The sequence below is a fragment of the Balaenoptera physalus genome, assembly GCF_965194825.1.
Source record: "Balaenoptera physalus genome assembly, chromosome: 3".
Lineage (NCBI taxonomy): Eukaryota > Metazoa > Chordata > Mammalia > Artiodactyla > Balaenopteridae > Balaenoptera > Balaenoptera physalus.
Window position 1 is genome coordinate 4,893,556 of NC_138890.1, and position 20,050 is coordinate 4,913,605.

Below are 20,050 nucleotides of genomic sequence, written 5' to 3' on the forward strand. Positions count from 1 at the left end.
AACGAACAAATCCCAAAATGTTTAATGACTCAGATAGGATGGAAGTTTGTTGCTCGGTCATCTAAAATACAAAATGTATGTTCCTGATTGGCAGGTGGCTCCCTCCCCAGGCTCCTTCTGCAGTTCTGCCATCTTTATCAGGCCACTGCATTCAGCTGCAAGAGCTGGTGGAAGGGGACGAGAGGGGAGAAGTCATACCTGCTTCTAAAGCTCCTTGGCTTGGAAGGGTCATACATCATCTCCTTGCAGGGTCCACTGGTGAACTCACCACACGACTCTTCAGATGCAAGGAATGCTGAGAAATGCAGTCCCAGGATGGGAAGGTGTGGCAACCACCCTTTGAGATGATCTCCAATGATGCCCACCTCTTGGTATCCACCCCTGGCATAGTCCCCGGCCTCACACTGAATTGTGTGACCACTAGAATACTGTGGAAGTAACAATGTCTGACTCCCAAAGCTAGGTTGGATAAGATATTACAGCTTCCACGGTGCTCTTTTGGATCGATTGCTCTAGGGGGGAGCTGGCCACCATGTTGTGAGGACACTCAATTAACCAAGAGGTCTACATGGGGAAGAACTGAAGCCTCCTGACAGTAGCTAGCCATCCAACTTGTCTGGCATCCAACTTGCTAGCCATGTGAGTGAGCCATCTTGGAAGTAAATCCTTCAACTAGTTGACACTTTATTTATTTATTTATTTTTGGTCGTGCCTCGAGGCATGCGGGATCTTAGTTCCCTGACCAGGGATTGAACCTGGACCACCGCGGTGATAGTGCCAAGTCTTAACCACTGGACCGCCAGGGAATTCCCGAGTTGAGCCTTTAGATACGACTGCAGCCCTGGCTGATAGTTCGACCCCAACTTTAGGAAAGACCCCAAGTCAGAACACCTAGCTAAGCTGCCTGTAGGTTCCTGACCGACAGAAATTATGTGAGATAATGTTTATTTTTAATGATAATGTTTAATGTATTGTTATTATTTTAAGCCACTAAATTATGGGGTAATATGTTACACAGCAATAGATAACTGCTAAAGGAGAAGTATGACTTTTGGAGAATAATTGATCCCACAATCTGCAAGGCCTGTCTGTTCTTCCTAAACATTTCACAAATCCATCCCCCCTCCCCTATAGATTGTACCTCCACCATATTTCTCTTTTGAATGGCTACACCTGCCCTGTCACTGATCTCCCTTTGTAGAAGATGTCTGTCATGTCTTTTTACTTTTTGTGGGTTTTTTTTTTCTTTTTTGGCTTTCCAACATCCAATTATTTCTTTTGGGAGGGGGGACTTCATTCCTTGTAGCAGTGTCCACCAAGGTGGCTGTGACCTCCTAGCCAAACTGCCCCTGATGCTCAGCCTCTGGAAACTTCTGCCTATTTTCTTCCAAGGTGGAGATTCCAGACTGACACAGATGCTGGGAAACCTCTGGTGTCTACAAGATTCCCTTTTTTTTTTTTTTTTTTGTCAGACACTTTGCACATATGATATCTTTTAATTAAAAAAACCAACCCAAGCAGAGAAGGTAAGAGAAAGCGGGGCTCAAAAGTGAGGGGTGCAAGCTAGATAAGTACATGAACACCCACAGAGGCCTTTGTAGCAACTAGGTCATAATAATAACAACAGCTAGCCCTTAACAATTTAAAAGGGTTTTCACCTATAATTCTCACAGCAACTCTGGGAAGGGCATGATTATCCCAGTTTTGCTGTGAGAACTCTCCAAATACAGGTCCATTTCCACAAAGTCAGCCATGCTTCTCCGGTCCTGCTTTAAGTATCTCCTATTTTCCCACCTCTTTAAATTTACACGGCTCCAAGTGTTACTGCCTTGATATCTGTGTAGTTTAGGACAGAAAAAAAAGATGTCTCTGCTTCAGAGCATTAACTTGCAGTGTTTTAGTAGATACGTCTTTGGTAGGATTGAAAGGGCCCTTGGAAGGATTTCCCCCTTTCCCTTGTAATCGACGTTAGATTATGATGGTGTTTCTCATCATCGTTTGCTATCCTGCGTATTGTATTACCCGGTGATGCCGTCTGTACTCCTCACGTCCACTTCCTTAGCAGTTAGCTCCCCTTTGTCAGCTGCCTTCTTTCTGGGGCACATTTGCCTCTTCTCTGAACAAGATTCCCTTTTTGCTTAAGACAGTTTCTGTTGCTTTCAACCAACAACCCTGGCTGGTACATCTGCCTCCGCCATTGCCTCACATAACCCACTGTCCACCCACTAGCCATTCCTTCACTGACTTAATAAATGTTTACTGAGTGCCTACTATGTGCCGAACACTGTTCTAGAAGCAGAAGTATAGCTGTGAAAAAAAGTAGAGAAAAACTCTTGTGAAATGGAGCAGGACCTTGCCCCCACCCCATGTCCTCCGCCTGCCTTTTATCTGTGGAAAAACTTTAGCCAAAGAATAAGCCTAATCAGAGAAGTGAGAAAAATGCAGAAGCAAAGGAAAACAGTCCAACAAGACCAAATAATAATAGTTTAGTCATTAAAGTCAAATAATAGTTTAGTCCTTCCTAAAGGAGGAACCTTTAGTTCCTTCTCAAGGGCTATAGATAATATTCTGAGCCATGTCCTTTGAGCTGTTTTGCAGATACTGAAACCACCAGGTGAAAGAAGTGAACTACATGATGACCAGACTGTAGCCATGACATAAGCTGCCACGATTCTGAGAACCAGCCTCAAGGAAATGGGAACAAACCCACCGTGGAACTGAAGACGAACTGGACGTAGAACAATCAAGATGACACTGCTCAGACCACCGCAGGACCAATTTCAAGATGACTGTCAGAGCTGCCTGTGCTGTTTCTGCATGTAGCCTTCTCCTTCTGCCTATATCCCCCCGAAACTCCCCTTAAAAAGCTCTTGCCCATTGATTGTCAGTGGGGAGTTGGCCTTTGGACACGAGTCTGCCTTCTCCCCCGGGATGCCAGCCTCCAAAACTTTCCTTTCCACCAACCTTGGCTTTCGAGTGCTGAGCAGCCGGACCCCACTTTCGGTCACACTTGCTCTGGTGAGCTTATGTTTTTATCAGGAGAGACAGACAGTAAACAAAATAAGCAGTCAATGTATCAAATGGGAGTGCTTCTCAAAGTTCAGTGTGCCTGTGGATGGACTGGGGATCTTGTTCAAACGCAAGCTCTGAGTCAGTAGGCCTGGGTGGAACCTAACAGTCTGTGTTATTAACAAGAGCCCAGGTGATACTGATGCTGCTGGTCAGTGAAGCACACTTGGAGTAGGGAAGGATGAGGCTCACAAGTTCTGTAAAGAAAAGTAAAGCAGGGGAAGGGGGTGCAGTGTGCTGGGAGATGATGGTGGGACTTGTGGTCACAAATCAGGGTGTCAGAAGGGGACAGTGAGTATGGACTCGATGGAGGTGAGGGGGGTGCCATGGGGATGTCTGAGGGAAGGGCATTCCAGCCAGCAGGAACAGCCAGTGCAAAGGCCCTGAGGCTGATGTGTGCCTGACTGGTTAGAGGACTAGCAAGGAGGCCAGTGTGGCCACGGTGGAGTGAGCGAGGGGGACAGAGGGAGGAGGGGAGTCATGGGGCAGGAGGGGGCATCTATGACTGTGTAGAGAGTTGCAGACTATTCTTCGGACTAGGAGTTGAGCCATAGGAGGGTTCTAAGAATGACATGAGCTCAGTTAAGTTTTAAAAGGATTCCTCTGGTCCCTGTGGGGAGAACAGTTTGCAAGGGAACAGGAATGGAAGCTGAGAAAAATGGGAGGAGTAGGTGACTGCAATTGTCCAGGTAGGAGATGATGGTAGCTTGGATCAGGGAAGCAGCATGGACTGGTGAGAGGGGGCTGGGTTCTGGGTAAACTTGGGAAGTTGAACCAACTGGATTAGCCAACAGATTTGGGGAGAGAAATCAAGGATGACTCTGGGTTTTTTAGTATGAGTGTAAGGCTGAAGGAGCAATGCACAGGGGCGGGGAGTAAGATTAGTAACCCATCTCAAACATTTTGAGGGGCCTGATTAGACCTCCCTGGTAGATGCAAGGAGGAAGGTCTGGGAGAGAGAGTTATCTGGGCAGGACAGAGAAACACAGGACGCATCTGGTACACAGGTATTTAAAGCCAGGAGACTAGATGAGATTACAGAGCAGATTGGATGGAGATAAAGAAGACCAAGCCCAGGGGCTCTCTTCAAAAGACAAATCTGATAAGGGAAAAGAATCTGAAAAAGAATATATATATATACACACACAGACACACATATATACATAGAAAATATGTATAACTGAATCACTGTGTTGTACACCTGAAACTAACACAACATTGTAAATCAACTATACTTCAATTATTTTAAATCTCAAAAAAAAAAAAAAAGACAAATCTAGGAGTTCCCTGGCGGTCCGGTGGTCAGGATTCAGTGCTTTCACTGTCGGGGCCCGGGTTCAATCCCTGGTCGAGGAACTAAGATTCCACAAGCCACACAACATGGCCAAAGAAATAAGACAAATCTGATGATTGGTAAGATTAAAAAAAAATCACCACAGGAAAATACCCACCAACAAAGGACTGATTCAATAAATTAAAGGTCTTCTTCATACAGATGGCCAACAAACACATGAAAATCTGCTCAACATCACTAATTATTAGAGAAATGCTAATCAAAACTGCAATGAGGTATCACCTCACACTGATCAGAATGGCCATCATCAAAAAATTTACAAACAATAAATGCTGGAGAGGGTGTGGAGAAAAGGGAACCCTCATACACTGTTGGTAGGAATGTAAATTGATACAGCCACTATGGAGAACAGTGTGGAGGTTCCTTAAAAAACTAAAAATAGAACTACCATATGACCCAGCAACCCCACTGCTGGGCATATATCCAGAGAAAACCATAATTCAAATAGAGACATGTACCACAGTGTTCATAGCAGCACTATTTACAATAGCCAGGGCATGGAAGCAACCTAAATGTCCATCAACAGAGGAATGGATAAAGAAGATGTGGTACATATATACAATGGAATATTACTCAGCCATAAAAAGAAACGAAATTGGGTCATTTGTAGAGACGTGGATGGACCTAGAGACTGCCATACAGAGTGAAGGCAGACAGAGAAAAACAGATACCGTATATTAACGTATATATGTGGAATCTAGACAAATGGTATAGATGATCTTATTTGCAAAGCAGAAATAGAGACACAGACATAGAGGACAAATGTATGGATACCAAGGGTGGAAGGGGGAGGGTGGGAGGAACTGGGAGATTGGAATTGACACATATACACTGTTGATGCTATGTAAAAAATAGATAACTAATGAGAACATACTGTATAGCCCAGGGATCTCTACTCAGGCTCTGTGGTGACCTAACTGGGAAGGAAATCCAAAAAAGAGGGGAGATATATATATAAATATATATATATATATATATATAGCTAATTCATTTTACTGTGCAGTAGAAACTAACACAACATTGTAAAGCAACTATACTCCAATAAAAATTAATTTTTAAAAATAAATTAATTAATTAATTAAGGGTCTTCTATAGAATGGAATGCTATGCAACCCCCAAAAAGTGGAGGGGTGAGGGGCAGCCTTCTTTCAAGATTGGCTGGCATGCATCCTTGCCTGTTCTTTCCTCCCTTGCTCCATCCAGTTTCTTGGAATGGGAATTCAGTGCCAGCTGAAGCTGTGCTTTGGATCTTGAAGACAGGAGGGCCCCAGCCCAGGGATGGCTGAGGTGTGAGCTGGAAGGAGGAGGTCTCTGGAGACTTCCTGGTCCACAACCCCGCTACCCACCCTGCATGCCAACCTCCAGACTGTCAGGGAGACTGGATGGTCGTCTGGGTACAGAATGGCTGTAAGTGTGTGGTTGTCTAGCCTCACGATCACGCGGCTGGCTGGAAGCTGTGGCTCCCTGCTGCAGCTCAGCATCAAGAGACAGTATCGGGGGAATGCCCTGGTGGTCCAGTGGTTAGTTCTCGGCGCTTTCACTGTGGTGGCCCAGGTTCAATCCCTGGTCGGGGAACTAAGATCCCACAAGCCGTGTGGGGCACAGCCAAAAAAAAAAAAAAAAAAAAAGAGAGAGAGAGAGATAGTATCGGACCTACCTCTAGCCTGGGAAAAGATCAAAATTCAAAATTCGAAGTGCTGAATGCATGTCACTTTGGTACCATTGTAAAGTCAAAAACTTGTAAGTTGAACTATCGTAAATCAGGGACCATCTGTATTCAATAAATTACTTGAGATATTCAACACTTTATTATGAAATAGTCTGTGTTAGATGATTTTGCCCAACTACAGGCTAATACAGGTGCTCTGAGCACATTTAAGGTAGGCTGGGCTAAGCTACGATGTTTGTAATGCATTGGGCAGGGGGGTGGGCTGCGAGGCTTGTGGGATCTCAGTTCCCCGACCAAGGATGGAACCCGGGCCCCAGCAGTGAAAGCGCCGAGTCCTAACCACTGGACTGCCAGGCAGTTCCCCATAATGCACTTTCGACTTACCATGTTTTCAACCTACAATGGGTTTATCAGATGTAATGCCATCATTAGTCAAGGAAGATCTGTTCTGCCGTAAACAGCCCTGTGGCTAAATCTTACCTTTGATCATTTCTTAAAAATGAGTCATTAGAAGTAGATTATAAGAATTTGAAATTTGGTGTCAACTTTGTTTCCAGAGAAGTTGTAGCAATGTCTCAGTGAGCCTTTGAATGGGAGAATCCATTTACCCACAGCCTCTTCAGCCCTCAGGGTTTCTGTTTCTTTTTTAAATTCTCAGTTCCTATCAATTCAACAGGCCTGTTTTGCGTTCACCCCAGAAAAGGTAGCAGTGATCGGAGTTTCTGATCACGGAGTGATAACCAAATCCGGATTGGCTGATTTGCAGCCAAGAGTCAGAATCAATCCTTCCTTCCCCCGCCCCCATTCATTCATTCACTGGGAATATTCAGAGCAAACAAAGTTTGGAGAAATAAGGCACTCATTAAATATTTGGGTGCCTACGCGACAGTGAGAGGCCCGCGCACCGCGATGAAGAGTGGCCCCCGCTCGCCGCAACTAGAGGAAGCCCTCGCACAGAAACGAAGACCCAACACGGCCAAAAATAAATAAATAAATAAATTAATTAATTAAAAAAAAAAATTTGGGTGCCTATAATGTGCCAGGTACTGTTCAAAAGTTGCTTTTTCTTCATTTCAGGTCACCACCTACTTTAATTAATTAATTAATTATTTGGTTGTGCCGGATCTTAGTTGTGGTAGGCGGGCTCCTTAGTTGTGGCATGTGAACTCTTAGTTGCGGCACGCATGTGGGACTTAGTTCCCTGCCCAGGGATCAAACCCGGGCCCCCTGCATTGGGAGTGTGGAGTCTTATCCACTGTGCCACCAGGGAAGTCCCCACCCACTTTAATTTAAATCAGTGATTTTCAACTGGAAGCAATTTTGCCCCGGGGGCGGGGTGGGGGGGCAGTGACTTGGCAATGTCGGAGACGGTTTCCGTTGTTATGATGGGGACGGTGTCACTGGCATCTAATGGGTGGAGGCCAAGGACGCTGCTCCACATCCTACAGCGCCCAGGACAGACCCCCTCCAGCAAAGAGCCATGCAACCCAGAATGTCAATAGTCTCGAGGTTGCGAAACCCCAGTTTAAAAGAAATGGAATAGCAGAGGATAAAATAGAATATATCAGAAGGCATTGCCCAAAGTACGGATAAGTATCATCTCATAAGGTTTCTCCAAGGAGGTGGCGTTTGAGTGGAGACTCTTGGGAACGAGCAAGATTCAGGCAGAGGACACGAGCAGAGGTCAGGTGGCTGGACGGCAGAAAGCTGGCCAGCGTGGTCCCTGGAGCCAAGCGGGGAAGGGAGGGTGGAAGGAAAGGCGGGTAGAGGTCAGCAGGGGTGATGGCGAGCCAAGGGGAGGGTTTTAGGTAAGGGAGGGATATGGTTTAATTAGCTTCTGGGGAGTTCCCTGGTGGTCTAATGGTTAGGACTCGGCGCTTTCACTGCTGAGGGCGTGGGTTCAATCCCTGGTCAGGGAACTGAGATCCTGCAAGCTGTGTGGCGAGGATCACTAAGGCTGCCGAATGAAACGACAGCAAGGCCGGGGCAGGGGTGAAGCTGCGACACTTACGAAGGCCTTATTGAGGGTAGTTACGAGGACAGGGATGGCGGATACGAAACGTATAATAGTTGAACTGTGCCTAGATAGAGCAGGTGAAACCACGGCAGTGAGGGTGGGGGTGTGGAGCAGTGTCAGGGCAGGGTGACTGTTGGGGCTGCAGCAACTGACGGCACAGCCCTTCTCCCCGGAGGCACGGCGGGAGCTCGGGCCTCAGGGGAACTGGCTGGGCAGGGCCCCCACCTGACTCAACAGCAGAAACTGGGACGGCCCATGCTGCTCACCCAACTCTTCAATCACTGCTGAGGAAACACCACTCCCAGCACCAGGGGTGCCTCCAAGGCCTCCTTCAAACTTTTCCACTTCCATATCCTTCCCTCTATCCTGCCCCTGATTCCATAAGGCGGGGAGTGTCTTTGTCCTGCTCTATCCCCCCATCAGGATGGGATCCGCTGTGGGCACGGAGGGCACAAAACTACCCTTATTTAGTGCACCCAGCATCAAGTTTGGAGTCCAGCAATCAGGAATGGTCTGCCTGTGAACTCCTACGTATGCATCAAAACCCACCTCAAATGGACCTTCATTTGGGAGGACTTCTTGGATGCCCATGGTTGCTGATCTAACACAGTAATACACATCAGTAGCTAATACAAATCGAGCACTTGCTACATTCCAGGTCCCATTCTGAGGACCTTACGCTCAACGACCCTAGGATGTAGGTTATTATCATTATGTCCACTTCATAGAGGGGAAACTAAGGCTCAGGGACACACAACTAGTAAATAGTGGAGTCAAGATTTAAACTCAGGGCATGTCAGTATGCTGCCTCAGCAGCAGGTATCCTTAAATCCTTCCTTGTGAGATTGGTTTGACCATCACCATCTTCCAAATGAGAAACTTCAGGCTCAGAGGGGTTAAGCAATGCACCTAAGATCACACAGCAAGTCAGTGGTTGAGCCAGGCTTGCCATGTGGGGCAGCTGCCTCCAAAGCCCTAAGCTTTTTTTTTAAGTTTTGAAATATTTAATTTACCCCCAAAAGTTACCTTAAGTGGAATAACTTTTTATTTTTTTAATTTATTTTTTATTGAAGTATAGTTGAATTCAAAGCCCTCAGCTCCTAACCTTCCTCCTTTATCACTGCTTCATCTCTGGGTTCAAAGTGTAGTTTATGAGCACCTACTGTGTGCCAGGCAAGGTTCTAGGCTCTGGGGACAAAATAAGGGACAATTCTGAGGCAACTTTTGAACTGAAAGATGAAAAAGAATCCACCTTGAGAAGATGTGGAGCCAAAGAGAGGTCCCAAACGTTACCAGGAGCCTTCTTTCTCCCCCACACCTTTGTCCATTGTCTTCTCTCTGCCAGGAATGCCTTTCCCTACCTAAAGAACTCCTATACATCCTTCAAAGCCCAGCTCCAATGCCTGCTCCTCCTAGGAAGCCTTCCCAGACCGACCTTCCAGGCTAATTTCGCAACTCCCTCCCTTGGGCTTCCGCATCCTGGGGTCCCTCCCGCTATCCCACGCATAACCAGAGACGGATGGGAAGGTCTCAGGAGTCAGCCCCACCAGGCTAGAAGATCATTGCTGAGGCCCAGGCCCAGTGAGCGCACAGAGTTGATCTTTTTTTTGGCTGCGTTGGGTCTTTGTTGCAGCGTGCGGGCTTTCTCTAGTTGCGGCGAGCAGGGGCTACTCTTCGTTGCGGTGCACGGGCTTCTCACTGCAGTGGCTTCTTTTACTGTGGCTCTTGGCGCGTGGGCTTCAGTAGTTGTGGTTCACTGGCTCTAGAGCGCTGGCTCAGTAGGTGTGCGCACTGGATTAGTTGCTCCGCGTCATGTGGGGTCTTCCCGGACCAGGGCTCGAACCCGTGTCCCCTGCACTGTCAGGCGGATTCTTAACCACTGCGCCACCAGGGAAGTCCCGGAATTGATTTTTGAAATAAGCAAGGAAGAGCAGAAAACTATGACGATTCTTTGGGAGAGACTCAAACTGCCGGCTTTAAACTAGCTCCCGACTCCGCTCCAGCGCCCCTTCTCTGGCCACACCCTTTCAGGTTCCGCCCCGCCCTCGCCCCACCCTTAAACGTGCCCCCACGCTTCCCGGAAGTGGGCGGCCTCCTGAGCAAGCGCCGTGGGCGCAGAGCACGCCGAGAGTTGTAGTTCCGGCGTCTTGCAGAGGAACTTGCGCTGCGATGTGGCCCCAAATATTGGTGGGGGCGGTCCGGGTTGCAACAGGTCTGTGCCCCGTGCTGGGGTCTCGCCTCGCCGCCCGCTTTCCCCCGCAGCGGACACCCGAGAACAGCCTGGCCCTGCAGCGGAGCCTGCACGCGACGGCGGCCCGGGCTCTCCCGCTCGTTCCCATCGTGGTGGAGCAGACGGTACAGTGGCCAGGCGGGGACACGGCCCGGGGGTGGGAGGGCTGGGGCACGGAGGGCCCCTGACCCTCACCCCCATCTTTCTCCTCCAGGGTCGCGGCGAGCGCGCCTATGACATCTACTCTCGGCTGCTGCGGGAGCGCATCGTGTGCGTCATGGGCCCGGTGAGTGCCCCGCGCGCGGATCCTCCCCTACGCCTGCCCAGACCCCCTGCTCCCCTCCCCCTCACACGTCCTTGATCCCCGGACTTCCCCCCATTGACGTTCCTTCCTAGGCTCCGCTCTTGTCCCAGCCTGACACTCCCCCCCGTTCCTGGGCACATAAACTCTCTGATCCTCCTTCCTGGCCCTTAGTACCCCTTCTACGCCTTCCTTAAATCCTCTGCTTCTCCCTTTCTAATCTCTGACTCGCTCCCTCACCGATGACACCTCCTCCCCAATCCTGGGCTCCAGTCACTCTCCCCAGCCTCCTTACCCCTTCCCTTCCTGGGCCCAGTGTGTACTGACCCCACCCTTACTGTAAGCCAAACCACCTGGGTCCGGATCCCCCTGCCCCCGCACCACATCACCTCCTGGGTCCTGAACTCTTCCTGATCCATCTTCCTTGGGCTCTGACCCCCATTCTGGTGCCCTGACTCATCCTCAGCCGACCCATAACTGCCTCCCTTAAGCCTTCACCCTTATCTGGGGACACCCCTCCCCGCCCCTGCCCGCCCCACTTGCAGATCGACGACAGTGTCGCCAGTCTGGTCATCGCGCAGCTGCTGTTCCTACAGTCGGAGAGCAACAAGAAGCCCATCCACATGTATATCAACAGCCCCGGTGAGCAGGGCCTTCCCCCGGTGCCAGGGCCCTCCTGGGGACTGAGACCCCAATCAGGGATATTCTCTCTCTGGAGCAAGAAAGGGTGCAGAGCTTCCTTCAGAATCCCCCCAAAATGCCTTGAAACCTCCAAAAGCTGCCTCTTCCCTTGCTTTTAAACAGGCACCTGAAACTGCCTGTTTGATCTCACAAGTAACGTGTTTTTTTTGTTTTGTTTTGTTTTTAATAAATTAATTTATTTTTGGCTGCGTTGGGTCTTCGTTGCTGCGCGTGGACGTTCTCTAGCTGCGGCGAGCCGGGGCTACTCTTCGTTGCGGTGCGCGGGCTTCTCATTGCGGTAGCTTCTCTCTGTTGTGGAGCACGGGCTCTAGGCGCGCGGGCTTCACTAGTTGTGGCACGCAGGCTCAGTAGTTGTGGCTCGTGGGCTCTAGAGCGCAGGCTCAATAGTTGTGGCCCATGGGCTTAGTTGCTCCGTGGCATGTGGGATCTTCCCGGACCAGGGCTCGAACCCGTGTCCCCTGCATTGGCAGGCAGATTCTTAACCACTGCGCCACCAGGGAAGTCCACAAATCACGTTTTTACCGACCTGACTTGGTTGTCGAGATTTTTTAATTGGTAGATTCCACCCTGCCCCCACAAGAAAAGGGAGAATAGCCAATCTTTTTGTTTTGTTTTGTTTTGTTTTGTTTGGCCGTGCCCTGCAACTTGTGGGATCTTAGTTCCCTGACCAGGGATCAGACCCAGGCCAATGGCAGTGAAAGTGCCGAATCCTAACCACTGGACCGCCAGGGAATTCCCTGAATAGCCAATCCTGATTGATCGTTTATTGTGCCAGACACTTTTCTAAGCACTTTATAGGCATTTAACTCATTTTATCTTCACGTGATCGGTACTGTTTAATTATTTCCAATCTACAAGGAGGCACTGTAGCTCCGAAAGGCTGAGTAACTTGCCCAAGGTCACACATGAGAAACTGCCCAACTACCCAGGCAGGCTGGCTCCAGAGCCTTCGCTCTTAGCCACTACGCTCCCAATTTCTAGTTTCTCTTGAAAATTTGGCAGATCTGGCCCCCGCCCTGGGCCCACATGCACATGTGGCAACTGTCAGCTCACTCTGGAGCAAGTCCTCATTTTTTGCTCCCACCTGGCCTGTGTCACCTGCTTCTGTCACCTTCCTATCCCTGGTAGTACTTGTGTTTGGGACCCTGGCTTTAAAGGGCTTCACCAGCCCTCCCCAGGGCCAGAGGCTGCCCTAGGGAAAGGAGGGAACAGCCCCTCACTTGCCCCCCTCCACCCACAGGTGGCGTGGTGACCTCGGGCCTGGCCATCTACGACACGATGCAGTACATCCTGAACCCCATCTGCACGTGGTGCGTGGGCCAGGCGGCCAGCATGGGCTCCCTGCTTCTGGCCGCTGGCACCCCGGGCATGCGCCACTCGCTCCCCAACTCCCGCATCATGATCCATCAGCCCTCCGGGGGCGCCCGGGTGAGTGCTGGGCCCCGTGAGCTGCTTTGGGCATGGGGGTGGGGGTCTAGACAGAAGGACCAGCTGGACAGACGGAAGTCACGTGGGGGTGTGAATGTTTTAAAATGTAGGTTTTGGGGACTTCCCTGGCGGTCCAGTGGTTAGGACTCCAGGCTTTCACTGCCGAGGGCGCGGGTTCAATCCCTGGTCGGGGAACTAAGATGCCGCAAGCCACGTGGCTTGGCCAACAACAACAAAAAAAGTAGGTTTTATTAATATGCGGGTATAGTGAGGCCAAAAGGTCAGGAGAGGGCTGCCATTGAAAAGACAGTTTGTTACAGATCCCAAGAGGAGGGAGCGTGCCAGGCCACGGGGGCCAGGCAGAGAGAGAGGCACCAGGGTTGGTCGGGAGGAGAATGCAGGCAACAGCCTTCATTGTGGTTTCTGCGGGCAGGAATGAGCGAGGCTTAAGACTGGCTAGTGTGAATAGTTGCAGTGGGCTCTGGGGTGTAGGGACTGTCCCTAGTTGTCTGGTACCCTGGGGCGATGGGGCAGGGGGATGGTGACCCAGGGTGTGAGAATAGAGGAGGTGTTGGGGATGTGGGCTTGGATTGGCTGCTTTGCACGTGAAAAGTGTACTCTGGGCAGCCGTTCAAAATCTAGGAATTAGCTGCCCTGGGAGGGGCCGTTCCTCCTGGTCAGGGAGGCCCCAGCTGCAGAAAATAAGAACATAGAGTTAATACCGGAAGCCTTCCTGGAGGCGGTGAGGATGAAGCAGGCTGTGGAGGGACTCACAAAGCCCTGTCCCACCTGCTTGAAAACTGGCAGCCAACGCCCAGGGCAGGCTCCCGAGTCCCATCTCCAGTTTCCCCGTGAGTGGCAGATGCTGATCCCAACCTTCTCCCTCTTGGGACATCCCCCCAGGGCCAAGCCACAGACATCGCCATCCAGGCGGAGGAAATCATTAAACTCAAGAAGCAGCTCTACAGCATCTACGCCAAGCACACCAAACAGAGCCTGCAGGTGATCGGTGAGCACCTTCCTGCCCCACACAGGCCCCCAGCTGCTCCCTTTTACTGTAACCAACACATATGTGCGGGTCAGGCCTCTGGACCTCTGTGCTGCTGACACCAGGGCTGGATCATTCTGTGATGGAGGCCTTCCTGGGCACTGTAGGAGGTGTGGCACATCCCCGGGCGCTGCCCACTAGATGCCAGCAGCATCTCCAGTTGTGACGGCCAAAACTGTCTCCAGACATCGCCCAGCATCCCCTGGGGATCAGAACCCACCCCCGTTGAGGACCCCTGTTCTGAGCACTTTAAAAAGACCCACTTACAGGAGCCTCCCAAAAACTTCACTGAACTACGTCCAGGGGGATTCCCTGGCTTTCCAGCGGTTGGGACTCCGTGCTTTCATGGCCGAGGGCTCGGGTTCAATCCCTGGTCGGGAAACTAAGATTCCGCAAGCCATGCGGCGTGGCCAAAACAAAAAAAAAGAAATAGGTCCAAAGGTTTTGAACAGGGTCGCCCACAAAGAATATTCCAAATGGTCAAGAAACAGAAGTCAAGGGGCTCATGACTTCTAGTGATGATGTTTAATAATGACGTCATCAGGAAAGGCAAATCAAGGCCGCGATGAGATACCATTTCAATCCACTGGAACGGCTCAGATAGAAAATACTGACACCCCCAAGTGCTGAGGGGAGCGTGGAGCCAGTGGAACGTTTATCCACCGCAGGCGGCAGTGAAAACCGTACGGCCACTTCCGAAAGCTGTCAGGCACTGAGGCTGAACACACAGAAAGATGCGTGGTTCTTCTGCTTGGCGTATAACCGAGGGAATTGAGTGCTTCTGTCCAAAGGTGTAGTCAGGAATGCAGTCCCATTCCTACACCCCCAAACAGGAAAATACCGAAATGCCTGACAGCAGGGGAATGAGTGGTCAGTGGTGGTGTTTATTCACGACGTGGGATGCTGTACAGCCATGAGGACTGGTCCACAGCCTGGATGAATCTCAGAAACACAGTGCTGAGTGGAAAAAGGAGTAAATGCTCCTTGGTTATGTGTTTATTTATTTACTTTTAAAATTAATTAATTAAGTTTTTTGGCCGCGGCAATGTGGGGATCTTAGTTCCCCGACCAGGGATCGAACCTGCACCCCCTGCAGTAGAAGCACAGAGTCTTAACCACTGGACCGCCAGGGAAGTCCCTGTGATTATGTGTTTAAAGGGCAAAAACTGGCATAACGGATCTATGCCATTAGGCCACTGTTAGGGTAGTGGGTGGGGAGAGTTAGTGACTAGACATGGCCCCGACGGGGTTTCGGGGGGCTCTGATCTAGGTGCCGGCCACATGGGTGGGTTCAGTCTGAAATCACCACACTGTCCACTTCCACGATCCACACCCTTTCCTGGATGTGCATTTACACATCAGTAAGTTAAAAAAACACACACACACAAAAACTGAAACAGGTATTTTACCGATGGGGAAACTGAGGCACAGAAACAGGGAGGCCAAGGTCACACAGGGAGGACTTGGGCGGATCGGGGACCCGAACGTGGCCCCGGGTCTCCACCCTTAACCACCCTCGTCCCACCTCCGCTTCCCCCGCAGAGTCAGCCATGGAGAGGGACCGCTACATGAGCCCCATGGAGGCCCAGGAGTTTGGCATCTTGGACAAGGTTCTGGTCCACCCTCCCCAGGACGGTGAGGACGAGCCTGAGCTGGTGCAGAAGGAGCCGGTGGCGGCGGCGGCAGCAGTGGCAGAACCTGCCCCAGCGAATGCCTGAGAGCTGCCCCTCACCCTCGCCCTCCGGAGGAAAGTGGAGGCGCCAGGCCTGCCCACCCCTCGACACTGAGCCTAGAGGGGACCCTTGAGGAACTCTGGATTTGGAGGTGCCCCTCCGGGTGGGTATCCCAGCTGAGACACTGTGATTTTAAATTAAATCTTTGTAGACTTTGCTCCCGGCTGTGGTGCCTTCCCTCCGTCCTCCACCACGGCACACGTGTGCCTTCACCCTGACCTTCAGCTTCCTAACTTCAGCAAAGCTACTGAGCCTACATTCCAGGCACTGCTCCAGAGGCCGCAACTTACTGTGAAGAAAACACAGAAATCCCTGTCTGGAAGAAACTTACATTCTTGTGGGAGTAGACAGTTTTTTTAAAAATCAGGGCAAGAGGTATGCAACGTGCGGGGCGGGGGTGGGGGGTGTGGGTGTGTGTGTGTGTGACAGTTTTAGATGGCGTGGCCTGCAAAGGCCTTGCTGAGAGGGTGACATTTGAGCAAAGACCTGAAGGAGGTGAGGGTGGGGGGAGCAAGCTTGCTATCTTGGGAGACAGCAGTCTAGGCAGAGGGCATGGCAAGTGCAAAGGCCCTGTGGCAGGACTGTGGCTGGCACATGGGCGGAAGCACGAGAAGGCTGGGGTGGCGGGAGACAGTGAGGGGGAGAGAGGAGAAGATGAGAGCAGGAAGGGGAGGAATACAGGTCATGAAAGGCCTGGTAGGTCTGAGCAAGGAGGGAGATGCCCCACAGAGGGTTTCAAGAAGAAGAACAAAAAGGAACCACAGAGTGGTGGGTGGAGACCGGCAAGCACAGAAACCAGGAGACCAGTAAGGAAACTTGTAATCACCCAGAGGAAGGCTGACAGCTCTGGACATGTGGTGAGAGAGGTCAGATTCTAGCCAGCTTTTAAAGGCAGGGCTGGGACTTCCCTGGTGGCACAGCGGTTCAGAATCCTTCTGCCAATGCAGGGGACACAGGTTCCATCCCTGGTCTGGGAAGATCGCACATGCCGAGGAGCAACTAAGCCCGTGCGCCACAACTACTGAGCCCACGCGCCTAGAGCCTGTGCTCTGTAACGAGAGAAGCCACCGCAACGCGAAGCCCGCACACAGCAACGAAGACCCAACGCGGTCAAAAATAATAATAATAATAACAATAATAAATTTTTTAAATAAATAAATAAATAATAAAGGCATGGCTGTCAGCTGGGATGTGAAATTTGAGAGAGAAAGTCATCTCCCAAAACTCCAAGGCGTTGGCCCAAAGCAGCTAGAAAGATGGAAGGAAAGATTAAGACGTTCCTGGGAAATTTAGGGAGGAGCAGGATTGGGGGCCAGGATCAGGAACTGATTTTGGATGTTTGATGTCCAAGTGCCCCAGACATCCCAGGGGATGGGTAAGTCTGGGGTCAGGGTTGGAAATAAAAATGTAGGAGACTTCAGCATGTCTATGAGTTAGTGGTCAGGCAGAGAACTGACTGGCATTTGGACCTCGGAAATCACGAGTGGCCTTAGATAAATAACACTTTCGGTGCTTTGGGGGCCAAAAACCAGATTGGAGTGGACCCAGAGAGAAGGGGCCGGAAAATATTGGAGCTAAACAAGTCTTTTAAGGAATTTGCTGTCAAGGAGAGCAGAGAACCTGGGGCTGTCGCTGGAGGGTGTGTTGAGGTCAATTTCTTTTTGTTTTTTTAATTCAGAGGGCTTTTAAAAAAAAATTTATTTTATTTATTTATTTTTGGCTGCATTGGGTCTTCGTTGCTACACGTGGGCTTTTCTCTAGTTGTGGTGAGCGGGGGCTGCTCTGCGTTGTGGTGCGCGGGCTTCTCACTGCAGTGGCTTCTCTTGTTGCGGAGCACGGGCTCTAGGCGTGCGGGCTTCAGTAGTTGTGGCACACGGGCTCAGTAGTTGTGGCTCACGGGCTTAGTTGCTCCGCAACATGTGGGATCTTCCTGGACCAGGGCTCGAACCCGTGTCCCCTGCATTGGCAGGCAGATTCTTAACCACTGCGCCACCAGGGAAGCCCCAGAGGACTTTTTAATTTGGCTTCATTCATCAGTTACATTTAGCTGAACTTTTCACTGTGCACAACTTAAAATGTATACAAAAGTAGAGAAACTAGGATAATGAGGTCTCACGTACCCATCACACCAACTCAAGAATTTCCAATTCACGGCCAATTGTGATTCGTCCCTCCCCACCACCCCCCACGGCACTGTATTACTTTGAAGAAAATCCCAGCTTTTCATTTCATCTGTAAATATTTCGGTATGTATTTCTAAAAGGATAAGGAATCTTTATGTCTCAAAAAACTAAAAATAGAACTACCACATGACCCGGCAATTCCACTCCTGGGTATATATCCGAAAAAAACAAAAACACTAATTAGAAAAGGTACACGCACCCCAATGTTCATAGCGTTATTTACAATAGCCAAGATATGGAAGCAACCACAGTGTCCATCAACAGAGGAATGGATAAAGAAGATGTGGTGTATATATATACGGTGGAATACTACTTGGCCATGAAAAAGAATGAGGTTTTGCCATTTGTAGCACCATGGATGAACTTGGAGGGTATTAAGCTAAGTGAATTAAGTCAGACAGAAAGACAAATTCTGTATGGTATCACTAATAAGTGGAATCTAAAGAAGTACAACAAACTAGTCCGTCGTGGAAGACAATTTTTCCAAGGACATTGGGGGTGGGGGGGATGGTTCAGGCGGTAACGCGAGCGATGGGGAGCAATGGAGAGCAGCAGATGAAGCTTTGCTTGCTCTCCTGCCACTCACCTCCTGCTGTGTAGCCCGATTCCTAAAAGGCCAGTCCGCGGCCCAGGGGTTGAGGACCCCTGATACAGAGAACAAGCTAGTGGTTACCAGTGGGAAGAGGGAAAGGGAGAGGGGCAATATAGGCGTAGGGGATTTAAAAAAGGGTTATTATGGGATTATATGAAATTGTGTGTGTGAAACTTTTGAAAATTATAAAGCACTACAGAATTTAAAGAATCTTTCATTCAAAAAAAAAAAGTTAATGAAAAATAAATGGGGTGGGGACTTCCCTGGTGGCACAGTAGTTAAGAATCTGCCTGCCAATGCAGGGGACATGGGTTCAAGCCCTGGTCCGGGAAGATCCCACATGCCGCAGAGCAACGAAGCCTGTGCGCCACAACTACTGAGCCTGCGAGCCACAACTACTGAAGCCTGCGCCCCTAGAACCTGTGCTCTGCAACGAGAAGCCACCGCAATGAGAAGCCTGCGCACCACATGAAGAGTAGCCCCTGCTTGCCGCAGCTAGAGAAAGCCCACACGCAGCAACGAAGACGTAAAACAGCCAAAAACAAATTTAAAAACTTTTAAAAATTAAAATAAAAATAAATACGAGGGGCTTCCCTGGTGGCTCAGTGGTTAAGAATCTGCCTGCCAATGCCGGGGACACGGGCTTCCGAGCCCTGGTCTGGGAAGATCCCACATGCCACGGAGCAACTGAGCCCATGCGCCACAACTACTGAGCCTGCGCTCTAGAGCCCGTGAGCCACAACTACTGAGCCCACATGCCACAACTACTGAAGCCCAAGTGCCTAGAGCCCGTGCTCCGCAACAAGAGAAGCCACCACAATGAGAAGCCTGTGTACGGCAATGAAGGGTAGCTCCCGCTCGCCAAAACTGGAGAAAGCCGGCCCCAGCAACGAAGACCCAATGCAGGGGACACGGGTTCGAGCCCTGGTACGGGAAGATCCCACATGCCGCGGAGCAACTAAGACCGTGTGCCACAACTACTGAGCCTGCGCTCGAGAGCCCACGAGCCACAACTACTGAGCCCGTGTGCCACAACTACTGAAGCCCGCGTGCCTAGAGCCCATGCTCCGCAACAAGAGAAGCCACTGCAATGAGAAGCCAGCGCACCGCAACCAAGAGTAACCCCTGCTCGCTGAAACTAGAGAAAGCCCGCGTGCAGCAACGAAGACCCAACGCAGACAAAAATAAATAAATAGATAAATAAATTTATAAATAAATAAATAAATAGGGGGACTTCCCTGGTGGCGCAGTGGTTAAGAATCTGCCTGCCAATGCCGGGGACACGGGTTTCTGAGCCCTGGTCTGGGAAGATCCCACATGCCGCGGAGCAACTGAGCCCATGCGCCACAACTACTGAGCCTGCGCTCTAGAGCCCGTGAGCCACAACTAGTGAGCCCACATACCACAACTACTGAAGCCCAAGTGCCTAGAGCCCGTGCTCCGCAACAAGAGAAGCCACCACAATGAGAAGCCTGTGTACGGCAATGAAGGGTAGCTCCCGCTCGCCAAAACTGAAGAAAGCCGGCCCCAGCAACGAAGACCCAACGCAGCTAAAAATAAATAAATAAATAAATAAGTAAATAGGGACTGCCCTGGTGGTCCCGTGGTTAAGAATCCACGCTTCCACTGCAGGGGGTACAGGTTCAATCCCTGGTCAGGGAACTAAGATCCTACATGCCAAGCAGTGCCGCAAAAAAAAAAAAAAAAAAACAAAAAAAAACCCG

The 20,050-nt window shown here is 50.3% G+C and overlaps 2 protein-coding genes across 2 annotated transcripts in view; one reads left to right on the forward strand and one right to left on the reverse strand.

The window, feature by feature from the left end:
* The window catches only part of MLLT1 (MLLT1 super elongation complex subunit), a 131,854-nt gene that overhangs the window by 110,974 nt on the left and 830 nt on the right, over window positions 1–20,050 (reverse strand). The gene's annotated exons all lie outside the window — the stretch shown is intronic.
* CLPP (caseinolytic mitochondrial matrix peptidase proteolytic subunit) lies at window positions 10,194–15,708 on the forward strand. Its single transcript, XM_082455203.1, has 6 exons — window positions 10,194–10,464; window positions 10,554–10,625; window positions 11,186–11,282; window positions 12,583–12,770; window positions 13,674–13,779; window positions 15,361–15,708. The coding sequence occupies exons 1-6, from the start codon at window positions 10,279–10,281 to the stop codon at window positions 15,534–15,536; spliced, it is 825 nt and encodes a 274-aa protein (XP_082311329.1). The 5' UTR covers window positions 10,194–10,278; the 3' UTR covers window positions 15,537–15,708.